Source organism: Bufo bufo, chromosome 6, assembly GCF_905171765.1.
Source record: "Bufo bufo chromosome 6, aBufBuf1.1, whole genome shotgun sequence".
NCBI classification, from domain to species: Eukaryota; Metazoa; Chordata; class Amphibia; order Anura; family Bufonidae; genus Bufo; species Bufo bufo.
In genome coordinates, this window is record NC_053394.1 from 41,109,434 (window position 1) to 41,122,498 (window position 13,065).

At 43.9% G+C, this 13,065-nt stretch overlaps 1 protein-coding gene across 2 annotated transcripts in view; it reads left to right on the plus strand.

The window, feature by feature from the left end:
• The window catches only part of DOCK1 (dedicator of cytokinesis 1), a 397,349-nt gene that overhangs the window by 277,324 nt on the left and 106,960 nt on the right, over nucleotides 1–13,065 (plus strand). For both annotated transcript variants that reach the window (XR_005780006.1, XM_040438894.1), the window contains exons 30-31: nucleotides 7,795–7,873; nucleotides 12,401–12,501. Coding sequence is in view for 1 of the 2 variants with exons in the window: in XM_040438894.1 (XP_040294828.1) it covers nucleotides 7,795–7,873; nucleotides 12,401–12,501 (180 nt within the window). In the remaining variant the exon portion in view is untranslated. The remainder of the gene's footprint in view (nucleotides 1–7,794; nucleotides 7,874–12,400; nucleotides 12,502–13,065) is intronic.

Genomic DNA, 13,065 nt, shown 5'->3' on the forward strand with positions numbered 1-13,065 from the left:
CTGCACTGTAATGTTTTCCTGTCTGGAACAGAAGGAGTAGTTCAGTGCTAGGCTCTCCCGAGGCTCATACATGGTCTGCCTCCATGGAAGTTACACCCCTGATTCCATTATAAAATAGCAAATCTTTTCTTAAAACTCTGCACTCTGTTCCCCTATTATTCCTCATGGATCTGTGTGTTACCTTTACCTTCCTCCCTACCTACCATGACACAGTCCAGTCAGTACTGGCAGTGTCAGACTGTGTTGGGGACGCATGCTATTGAGAAAGGAATAAGAACCCATAGCTGGTATCTGTCAGGCAGTGGATCTTGTGGTTTCGGTCTCACGTGAACAGAGCCTTAATACAGCATACCTTCATCTTCCTCACTTTCTAGCAGGAAATAGCACGAGATGCCTGCTCTGGCAATCACTGCCTTATTAGTGACCACCTTATTCAGTGATTGATTATTTACTGCCTTTTCCTGTGTGTTGAGTCAGGACCAAGAAGTAGAGAGCAAAAGGAACCAGAGCAGGGGATCAGTGAGGTTAGTACCGGTAATACTTATGGTGCCTTGCCAAAATGTAGGGTCTGTGCTAATAAGTTGGAGCTTAGCTTTGGTGGTTTCCCATATTGAACAGAACAGGGGGGATGACTACTACAGCAAGCTGCCTGCCAGCCAGCTTGATCTGAGGTCTGTAGGGATTTTCACTCCATTTGGATTTAAATAAATGATGAAAAAAATAAAAAAAACATTGGTGTTAGAATATTTAATTGTTTGGCCTTTGGTAACAAACAAGCCCCGTACGCTCAGTGGAATATAATGGGTCATGGTTCACTTCTCTGTCCTCTTCATTCTAGAATAAATCCTTTCTTGATGATATCAAAGCCATGCCAAGAACCAGACAGAATCCCATCCTACGTATCCAGACTTCTGTTCCCCCTTTATCCTTTCGTTACATGCCATGTGTATCTAAGTGGCCACTATATATTCTATTTGCTGTACAGCAGACTGCCTCTGTGTCACACTGACTTGTTTTAGGTCCCTCCCCATCGGCAGAAGGGAAGCTTGGGAATGAATACACAGTGCAAGGAATGCACTTTTAGGACTATAAAATATAAAAAGTTCAGTACTTTAAAACTTGAAACTGAACTCGGCTTCGGTTCCGAGGTAGTAGTCGGAAACGAAGCAGAGTTCGGTTTCAAGTTTTAAAGTGGTTTTCCTAAAATCAAGTACCGAAGTTATTCAACGAAGTCATGCGCGGCTTTGTGAATAACTAACTTCAGCTCATGGAGGCCATACATTCTAGTACTATACAGAGACTAATCTCCGTACAGTATAATTCCGAAGTTTTGAATGAAGCGACTTCGGATGAAGAAGTATCTGAAACTCGCTTTGCTCAACACTACTCTCAGCATTATTTAATGCTAGGAACATAAGGTACTTATGCTCCTGGCCAGTGGCCGCAGGTGCCCTCTTTAATTCAACTGTATCGCCATCCTCAGGATGATGATGCAGTTGAATACTGCAGCGAGGGCAGCAGTTATATCTGCAGAGGCAGTATTTTTGTATTTGGTTCTGCAGGGGCGGTATCTTGTGCTGCACTATGGTATTGGTGCACCTCCTACTTCTGTTATACCTGGGGGGCTACAGTGCGGAGCGAGAAGATGGCCTCTGTACAATATGATGCCGCTGCATCCTTCCCATTATTCTTCAGGCTCCACAATTCTCATCCTCGTTGGTTTCCTGTAACTGACAAGAGAATGAACCTGTCAGGGGACACATCAACAATAAAAGGCATTTTATATGGCATTTACCTCAATCACCAGATTCCCTGGGTTGTGCTCAGTACATCTCAGCATCAGGACTCCCACTGATTATGATTATGTGTTTGAGAAATGATTTGCTTTAAGTAGCAAGTGTGGGAAGATTGCTGGGTATTAATAGCTCCGTAACTTAAACCTGTACTTAACATTTCCTGCCATGATGTTTGTGATCCGTATGATAGTCCGCCCCACATCTAAATATGTCAGTAACCGTCAGTGTTTAATAAGACTGTCTGCGCCCCTGGTACACAAGTGGGGTGGTCGCCCCCTGCTTAATTAGTCACTGAGGCCCTTCGGGGGGTGTCCGGTAGTCGTCTTCCAGCCTATTCTATTGAAATTCCTAGCATCTACAGCCAGCCAGTGTTTTGGCACTAAACATATAGCTGGGCACGCAAATTAGATTTAATTCAATGTTAGGCTGGGTTCACACCTGAGCGTTTTACAGCGCATTCCTACGCACTGTAAAACGCTCAACAGGCAAAAAACAATGTTTCCCTCTGGGCATGGTTCTCACCTGAGCGTTTTACAGCACGTACGAACGCGCTGTAAAACGCCCTACGCCCCAAGAAGTACAGGAGCTTCTTTGGGGCGTATTGTGGCAGTTTTTTATTGGATTAATCACGCAACACGCTTTTTCAAAATACAAAAACGCGCCAAAATACGCCTCAAAAACGCCCGATAAAAACGCCTGTAAAAAGCACTAATCGAATACGCTCAGGTGTGAACCCAGCCTTAGAGGAAAGAAGAATCTGACATTTTGGATATCGACACAACCCAAGAAGGTAAATCAAAGTGGGAACTGCACAGCGCGGTAAAGGGGTTGCCTCACTTCAGCAAATGAAATTTATCATGTAGAGAAAGTTAATACAAGGCACTTACTAGTGTATTGTGATTGTCCATATTGCTTCCTTTGCTGGTTTGAGTCATTTTTCCACTGTAATATTCACTTCTCGTAATCGGGGGTTGAAATCACCCTCCCATCCAGCAGCCGAGGTCCAAAATACACTGGCCTCTCTGGTGGCCGGAGCGTGCATAGGCACGCATGTGCAGCAGCTTCCTTCCTGGCCACTTCATATCTGAGCTGCAGGGTGGTCATAAATTATACAGATCGATGTCATCTGAATATGAATGGAATGATCGCCACCGCAGTCGTTCCTCCCACGCTCAGTTTTGTTGATAACAGGGAGACGGGCTTCCGATAATCGGGCATCTCCCATCAGTTGACAAATGAGCACGTCAATTGGCTGCTCAATTTATATAGGCCAGTTATCGTAACGAGTGTTTCTCTGAACTCTCATTCCCTATAATTGGCCCTACAATCAAACAGTCTAATAGGGCTCAAATACCAATAGTATATGCAGGTAACACAGGATCCACCATACACAATAGGTGATGATCACGGCTCACCATCTCTCGCTCCCTGTTACGCTGCTGTCTTGTTCTCCTGGGCGGGCACGGATGCTGCTCCACTCACTCGTTTCTGTCGAAGTTCCAGCCCTGTGGCAGCAATCTAGGTTGTCACTGCCCTGTGTGTATTATGACTTGTATTCTTTGAATCTTATTCTGCAACACTGCAAGAGTTAATACTCTCCTGCTCTGTGAGCTGCTGCATGGCTGTGTTTAATTGCTAGTCAGCTGTCCCTACTGTATATATAACTGGCTATGGTTTAGTGGTTTCCTGAGCAATAGCTCTACAGATCTTAACAGGTTCTCAGGTCTGCTTAACCCTGTAAAAGAGCTAGGTCCTTTTGTTTGCCTGTCTCTTGGACTCTGATTCTCTGCCACCTGACCTGACCCATGCCTGTTCATCGTGCTAATCCTGAGCTGCCTGCCCTGACCTTGGCCTGTTTCCTGACTGAGTAGAGCCTGATCCTTTTGGTGTTCTGCACCAGTGACTCCCATGGCTCGGCTCCAAACTACATTGGGACTACTCTAGGAGGCAGCGGCCTGGTGGCTGCGCTGCAGCAAAGACCAGATCCCTGTGTAGGGGTAAAGGGTTAAAACCGGTTAGCACAGAGGGTCCACACCTATTGTCCGTTACACTCCCTGTATAAATACTTCTGGACAGATCAAAGAGCATGCCCCCAACACTTGAAGTCAATAGGTAGTTTTCTGATTGTATATCCATTTGGTTGCATTTCTGGAGCTGCTTTTCACTACCATGATAGCAGACCCCATAATTATATATAGAAAAAAAATCCATGCAATCATAAGGAAAAAATATTTAACAAAACAATGTGTTCATTATGGAGCTCTGATCAAAAAAATAAACTGTGTGAAGGGAAGCAGAGGATATCCACAGTATTTAGTAGGAAATGAATCCGTGCAAAATTGTGGACCTTCCAAGATGCAGATCATCTGTTCTTTATGCAGTCACAAATCGTACATAGCTGTGGACATATTACGTGGCTTATTCGCCACTCTGCTTCCGTCTCCACCACATCTACCGTGCTTTTTAACTTGAATAAACTATCTAGAAACGTCTGACTCAGCTACAAAGTTCCCATACCCGTTACTGCTATAGCTAATAGACCGATAAACCATTACTGCGCCTCGAGAAGATGTAATTCTTAAGTTTATTACCTTGAAAGGTTTATTTGGATTCATATGCTAAATGTAACATCTAAGGGGGAAGAAAGCCTGATGTAAATGGGCTTCGTGTCGAGGTAAGGCTTTAAAGTGATGGAAGTTACTGTTGGGCCAATTATTTTTTTTCCCTGATGCAGCAAAAAAATAAATAAAAAAATGGTGGATTTTGCTTTACATCTGGTATGTACATGACTAGATGCTAACTAAACTAACCTAACCCTACAAATGCTTGTTTTGCCTATTGTGCATCTAAGGCTGGCCATACTCATTAGGCTACTTTCACACTCGCGTTTGCAGATCCGTCATGGATCTGCACAAACGCATCCGTTCAGATAATACAACCGCATGCATCCGTTCAGAACCGATCCGTTTGTATTATCTTTAACATAGCCAAAATGGATCCGTCTTGAACACCATTGAAAGTCAATGGGGGACGGATCAGTTTTCTATTGTGCCAGATTGTGTCAGTGAAAACGGATCCGTCCCCATTGACTTACATTGTGTGTCAGGACGTTTGGCTCAGTTTCGTCAGACGGACACCAAAACGCTGCAAGCAGTGTTTTTTGTGTCCGCCTCCAAAGCGGAACTGAGCCAAACTGATGCCTTCTGAGCGGATCCTTTTCCATTCAGAATGCATTAAGGGCAAAACTGATTCGTTTTGGACCGCTTGTGGGATCTCGCAAACGGAAACCAAAACGCCAGTGTGAAAGTAGCCTTAGCTGTCGGACAGACTCTTGTTTGGCTGACGGTTATCTCTCCTGATCCCCCCCCCCCCCCCCATACACATGAATGCTGTGCTTGGCTGAGCATGCATGTGTTCTTAATATAGAGGGTGGAAAAGGCTGCTACCCAGGCATCTCTGGCAGAGGATTACAGTATCTCTCAAGAACAAAAGGATTGGGTATGTGTTGCGATCCAACAGTCAATCTTTCCCTGCCCGTTGAGAGCGAGCCAGAAGACCCCCATACATATTAGATGGCCAACCCCTTATACATCTGATGTATATGGCCAGCTAGACCTGTGCAATTTCAGAAATGAATGGGATTTCCATCACTAAACTCCACTTCACCAACCATGGACATAACCATTATACTATTCTATTATACTCTACAGTATATAGAGGACTACACCTCTCAACGTGAGCAACCACTGGACATGACCATAATACAATTCTATTATGCTCTATACATAGAGCACTACAACTCCCAACATGACTGGACCATAATACAATTCCACTTTACTCTATACATAGAGGACTGCACCTCCCAACATGACCGACCGCTGGACATGAACATAATACAATTCCGTTAGTCTGTATATATAAGACTAGGGATGCTAAGAACAATGGAGCTCGTCTGGATGTATATTTTCTGGTACAGTCTATTGACTGTCCTTGGGAGTCTGTCACTGTACAGATACAGAGATGCCCTCAAGCCTGACCAGCATTGAAGGGTTTCAATGTGTTTCTTTCCAAGCACTTAAGCACCCGTCAGTGACTGTTAGTCTGTTGTGTCCGTCAGTGCTGCTGGGATTAGTAAAGGTATCCGGAGAAGTCACCTGCGGGCAGTGTGGGAGCGAATCCGTCCGTGTGATCCTGCGCTCCGTAGTCACAGAAGAGCTTGTTAATCCAGCAGTGGACAGTATTACAGCTAGCCTATTATTGTCCCCAACACAATGTGACAGACCAATATACACAGATACCAGTGCAGCCTCTTGATTAATGGCGTTAATTAGACTTTACTGAAATAATGAAGCTTGTTAAAATACAGATCGATACTTAGCAATCAGAATAGTAAGTACAATTTCACATTTAGCTGTAAGAGTCTCGCCAATAAAATGGTCAAAGATTGATAATCATTTCTCTGATTCTTCAAAGGGCACTCTAGGTTCAACAAATAGTTACTTTATATGTAGCAGAATTGTACAGTTTTCCAATATACACTATATGATAAAAAAAATATGTGGACACCCCCCTTAATTTTGTGGTTCAGGGGTTTTAGCCACACCCATTGCGGTACATAAGATGAAGCCGATGGCTGACTTTTTTACGCCAAAAAGTGATGTAAAGATTTATCCTAAAAAGTACCTCGGGAGCGCCAAGAATTGAGCATCAATAGCTTTATTAAACAGTTCCATAATTGAGGAGCTGCACACAGGCCTCAGATCATAAATGCCAATCGTGGGCTGGAGTGGGGTGAAGGCTCTTTACTGGACATTGGAGCCGTGGAAAAGTGTTCTTTGAAGTGATCATGTTTCTGTATCTGTTTTGTTCACATTTCTGTATCTGTTTCGGTCAGGTTTCCGACTGGTACCACCGAACCTTAAGCCGAGTTCGGTTTCACATTTTAAAGTGTTTTTCCCTTTTTAAAAATCTAAAGTGTGTGTGTGTGTGTGTACTGGTCCTCCTAACTCTCTCCCGAAAGATGATGTTCGGGAAACGAAAGGATCGGTGGTGTATGACAGCGTCTCAGTATCTTCTTCCCATTGAGAACATATGCATGCTTGGGCAAACGGAATGATAATGTGTATAAGAGAGTCAGGAAGAATAGCTGTCAGCAGAGCAAACATTCAGCCGACAGCTTTAGAAGGTACACGGACACCAATAGCTCCACGACTCCTGCCTATCATCTGTCAGACGTGTGCTGTACCCTCCCCATACTATTCTAAGCACAGCGCCGTACATTGTATAGTGGCTGTGCTTGGTATTGCAGCTAAATGCCCTTCATTTGAATGGGACTGAGCATTACAAAGGCCATGTGACCAATGGAAGTGACACCACCGGCCGAGAATGGGGCTACCCTGCTCACCTGATCACCACCGTTGATCTGCCACGGTGATGGGAGTTCGACCCTTACCAATCAGATAGGTCATCTGTATTTAAATTCTGAACAACCCCTTTAACTTCCCTAAAATGATGTCTTGGTTATCCCCGAAGGTCCCAAAGGGGTGAGTTTCCAGGCTTTAGATATTAACATCACTGTAAAGTTGTGGTCTTGAGAGGCTTAGTACAAACCCACTTTTACACTAAGAGCGTATACAATAGAAGCTATAATCACTTGCAGTCTTACATCTACAATTTTTTGGTAATTAAGCAGGCTAATTGGCTCCTACCTTCAAGATAGCAGTTATCTCTTCCATTATTTCAGTCCTTGGACTGAAGTAATTATCGCTATTGATTATATTCTTCAGCCACTATTACCATGGCCAGAGACGAGCTGCTATATACAGTGCTAATATCATTACAATGCAGGAGCGGCTCTGCTGCCATGACTGATAGTGAAGGAGATGGTGTGAAGAACTGCAGATCCAACGTATATCATAGATTTCTGGTGTAGGGCAATTGTCGTGAACGTTACAATGGCACTCGTCAGTAACCCATGTCCTTTTCTTCCATTTTGCAGGGTATTCTTGCGGGCTATTAATCAGTATGCGGACATGCTGAACAAAAAGTTTTTGGATCAAGCAAACTTTGAGCTTCAGGTAAGGGATTATTTTTATCCTTGGAACATCTCTGCAGTTCAGTTAGCAGCGACTGAGGATTTCTACAGATGTGTCCTTTCCGTATCTTTCCTCTTGGGTCAAGAGATCCCAAGGTGAGAGGCACGAGATGACCAGTTTTGAAAAATGAAAAACTTTTGCTTTGCTCTGTCGGGCTTCATAGAGTAGACTAAACATTTTGTGTTTCCAAAGTCCCACACACAATTTATCTCTGGATATCTCGAGTCAAGAGGAAAGGTAAGGAAACAGGGCTACCTGCATCACAGACAGTTCTAAGAGAGGAGGACTCCATGGTTGCTCCTGTCCTGCATGTTTAGTTTTTTACTTTACTCTGGGGCCTGCTGTTCCCTCTGTATTCTCCGGTTTGGTAGATGAAGCCTCCTGTTCCCACTACAAGCCGTCCAAGCTGTTCCCCGCCTACAGACCTTGGAAGTCACCTGAAAACTTGATTTTATTTGTTGTAATTAGTGTCCAGCCGCAAGTGTGAAAGTAGCCTTACTCTACAGTAATTACCAGTCTAGGTCTCTCAATCAGTCCTTCTTCTACCCCTTCCAGTTTATATGTCCTCCTTCTTTGTGCTTTCTTCTTTTCTTCTCTCTTCCTTTCTTGCTGTCCAGGCCCCGTCCTTTCTTGCTGTCCAGTCCCCGTCCTTTCTTGCTGTCCAGTCCCCGTCCTTTCTTGCTGTCCAGTCCCCGTCCTTTCTTGCTCTCCAGTCCCCGTCCTTTCTTGCTCTCCAGTCCCCGTCCTTTCTTGCTTTCCAGTCCCCGTCCTTTCTTGCTCTCCAGTCCCCGTCCTTCCTTGCTCTCCACTCCCCGTCCTTCCTTGCTCTCCACTCCCCGTCCTTCCTTGCTCTCCACTCCCCGTCCTTCCTTGCTCTCCACTCCCCGTCCTTCCTTGCTCTCCACTCCCCGTCTTTCCTTGCTCTCCACTCCCCGTCCTTCCTTGCTCTCCACTCCCCGTCCTTCCTTGCTCTCCACTCCCCGTCCTTCCTTGCTCTCCACTCCCCGTCCTTCCTTGCTCTCCACTCCCTGTCCTTCCTTGCTCTCCACTCCCCGTCCTTCCTTGCTCTCCACTCCCCGTCCTTCCTTGCTCTCCACTCCCCGTCCTTCCTTGCTCTCCACTCCCCGTCCTTCCTTGCTCTCCACTCCCCGTCCTTTCTTGCTCTCCACTCCCCGTCCTTTCTTGCTCTCCAGTCCCCGTCCTTTCTTGCTCTCCAGTCCCCGTCCTTTCTTGCTCTCCAGTCCCCGTCCTTCCGAAAATGCCTGTACACCTGTAAATATAAAAATAATTTCTTGAACAGCGTGATGAAAAAAAAAAAAAGGCAGATGTGCCATTTTTTTCATCGCTTCGTTAAAAAATGTCATCGCCTCCTTAAAATATTTTAATCAAAAGTCATACACACCCCAAAATGGTATCAATGGAAAGTACAGATCATTCCGCAAAAATTGTGCCCTCGCACAGCTCTGTAAAAAAAAAGTTGTGGGGGTCAGAATATGGCGATACAATGAAAATGAGTTTTTTTTTCCAATGTTGTAATTAAAACACACAAAAAATTATACAAATGTGGTATCGCTGTAATTCTACTGACCCGGAGAATAAAGGTAACAGGTCAGTTTTATTGCATAGGCAACCCTGTAAAAACCAGACCCATAAACTGTGGCAGAGTTATGTTTTTTTCCCAGTTCCACCCCATTTGAAATTTTTGTATCGCTCCGGGAAGGCAGGAAGTAAAAAATAAAATAAAAATGGAAGCACAGAAAACAGAAAAGCATTCAGGGTAGAAAGGGTTACAGGTTTTGCAAGGAATTGAATTTCTTTGATGAAATATTAGTCCTTTAAGTAAGAGTGGATGCATACATGATGCAAGATATTTTTATTTATTTTGGTTACCTCTCATTATTGAGCTCCTGTAAGTAGTCCACATTACACGGTGTATGGATCTAGGTAGTATTTTTCCTCCTGTACATCGTTCTCTTCACTCCGGGCAGTTATCCTGTTCCACACTCAGATCTCTACAGCTCGTGCAGATCCTTCCAGAAATGAGTTTCTCGTTCCTCTCCAGACGTCCGGTATGCCATAGTGGAGCCCCTCCGCTGCCTTATTGCCTTATCAAACGAGACCTATGGGGAGGTTGCGTAGCGCAGGGTTGCTGAGAGCACAGCTTGCCTAAAACAAGGGGGTGTGCGGCAGATGGAAGATTTCAGACGTAAAGCGGCTGCTCCTCGCTCGCTTGGTACAGAGAAGAACACATTGCACTTCGGGGAGCTGTTTCATACAGTAAACAGCGTTCTCTTATTTTGTGCTGACCTGAAAGAAAATAATCCAATGATGCCTAAAGATTCCGTATTCTGTCTGCCGGCTGTGCGCATGGTGTAGTAAGCCTTCACCCGCCAGCGAGTTGTTACTAAAATGTCCACTGGAACTAAATGTTCACTACAGCTAGTCAATCAAATCTATGTTACTCCAGACTTCTTCTGCCCTAGCATGGAAACATAAATTAAAGCAAATGCAATCAATTCAGATCATGGCGGCCATTGGGATTTGCCCTATCTAAATGTCAAGAGCAGAGATGAGCGAACTTCTGTTTTAAGTTCGGCGTCTAAAGTTCGGCTTCCGGTTAGCGGAGGATCCCGATATGGATTCCGAATTCCGTTGTGGTCCGTGGTAGCGGAATCAATAATGACCATTATTGATTCCGCTACCACGGACCACAACGGAATTCGGAATCCATATCTGGATCCTCCGCTAACCGGAAGCCGAACTTTAGACGCCGAACTTAAAACAGAAGTTCGCTCATCTCTAGTCAAGAGGTAATACAGGATTTGCCACATGTCATATATTTATCATAGAGGACAGGTTGGCTCTTGACGGTGTTTTTTTGGTGAACCTCAGAGTATCTGTGACCCAGAGGAAGCAGCAGAGTCCTCAAGATTTTTACATGGTTGGGCCCTAGTTAACGACGATGTTCAACGTTTCTAGGGGAGAACTCGATCAGATATACAGTACATCCATCCAGTGGAGCATGCTGCATTTTAAATAGTTTGTGTTCCCGTACCGATATTGCAGTTTAACCTGTTCATGGTCTTACATTGCTTTTTTTTTTCTTTTTTTGTGGGGAGAACCCAAAGAACTGCCCAGTGGTTCTAAATCTGCACATGTTCTGAAATACACATAAAATCAGCGGACAACCCGCATTTAAAGGGGGTATATGATACGCTGTTGTTTGCATACAACAACAAAAATTCTGTGTATTTTTGGTCGGTGCAGAAAAAAAATCTTCCGCAGACAAGTCTGCCACAGAAACAAGCCACATACTGCTCATTTTGGGCAGATTCCACGTGGAAAGCTCGAAATGAGCACATTTTTTTTTTTTTGTTTATGCAATTCAGGCTGCAGATCTGGAGGTGAAATCCGAGGGTCAGCATTGAATTTCTGCCGCAGAAATGCACCATGAGCTTTAATCTGACATGAATATAGCCTTGGATTGTGGCATCAGGGGGATTTTCTATATCTGAGAGTCCTTGGCACTAGTACAACAGGGTGGCTCTACTCTTTTACAGCTCCTTCTAGTTGTGAGCGTGCAATGTATAATGAATAGTACAATTTTAAATGCTTTGTACACCTTCAGGGCAATTTTTTTTAAAGATTAGATTTTGCTCATTTTGGGCTTAAAAAAACACATTCAGCAGCTTTGTCATGAAGGATTAACTTCTGACTTTCACTTTGTGCCACTCATCTAATAACCCTTATCTCTAAATTACTAAAGGTCCCTTTACACAGGACAACAGAGCAGCAGATTATCAGGAAGAAAGCGGTCCTTCCCAACAATCTGCTGCTTGCTGGTGGAGGAGACCGCTGCATTTTCATGCAGCAATCTCCTACAGAGTATGGGGAGGAGCGATCGCTAATGCGATCACTCTTCCCCATACTGACTCGTTTGCCGACAGCAGATTGTGTTTACACAGCACGATTGTTTCAAGTGTTTCACTCATTCATCAGATAATCGCGGTACATTTACAACTCCAGATAATCTGTAAGATTCTCGGCCTTTGTAAAGGGCCCTTAATAGCTCAAAAACACCTATATGAGGCTACTTTCACACTTGCGTTCGGAGCGGATCCGTCTGGTGTCTGCACAGACGGATCTGCTCCTATAATGCAAACGATGGTATCCGTTCAGAACTGGTCCGTCTGCATTATATTTCACAAAAGAAAACAAGTGTGAAAGTTAGTCAGACGGATCCGTCCAGACTTTGCATTGAAAGTCAATGGGGGACGGATCCGTTTGTAATTGCACCTTATTGTGTCAACTTAAAACGGATCCGTCCCCATTGACTTACATTGTAAGTCTGGACGGATCCGTTTGGCTCCGCACGGCCAGGCGGACACCCGAACGCTGCAAGCTGCGTTCGGGTGTCCGCCTGCTAAGTGGGTACCGAAAAAATGATTCAGCAGAGAAAGTGTTAAGTCTAACCAATTAACACTTTTAATTCTTTTAATATGTTTGTAGCTGTGGAACAACTATTTTCACCTGTCCGTTGCTTTCTCAACTCAAGAATCGCTACAATTGGAAAATTTCTCAAGCGCCAAAAGAACAAAAATCCTGAACAAGTAAGTAACAAATAATTTCTATGAGATAAATGTATAAAATCTCGAGTCATCTTTCATCAAAGCCGTCTTTTTGGCTCTTCAGTATTAGAAGTACAGAAGCCGAGTGAACTTAATTTCTCTGAGAACAGAGATGCATTGTGATTTTTCTGCATATTCTTTATTTAAGATGAATGGAGAGGCACTTTTGTATTTGCCTGCAGCTTGAATGAAATGCTAATCCATTTTCCATCTGTACCTGTGTCTAGAGATTTTGGTGTCTGCTCACTACAAAGCTGACTGGTACATTTGAAGATATATCTTACGTGGGACGTGTTAATTGCATCTGCTGTAGTATTACCTTTTATGGGGATTTTTGTCCAGTTTATATAGCTTTTTTTTTAAGGTTAAAGCTCTGTAGATTTAAATGGACAAATGACGTAAAACTTAGCGGGACATTTATCAAGACTGGCGTTTATATCACCGTGAATTCTTAGATCCGGGAATAAATAGGCTTGACAAAGCTTAGGTGTATAAAAGGTTTACTGAACTATGATATAAGATATACACAAAAGGTAACATACAGTA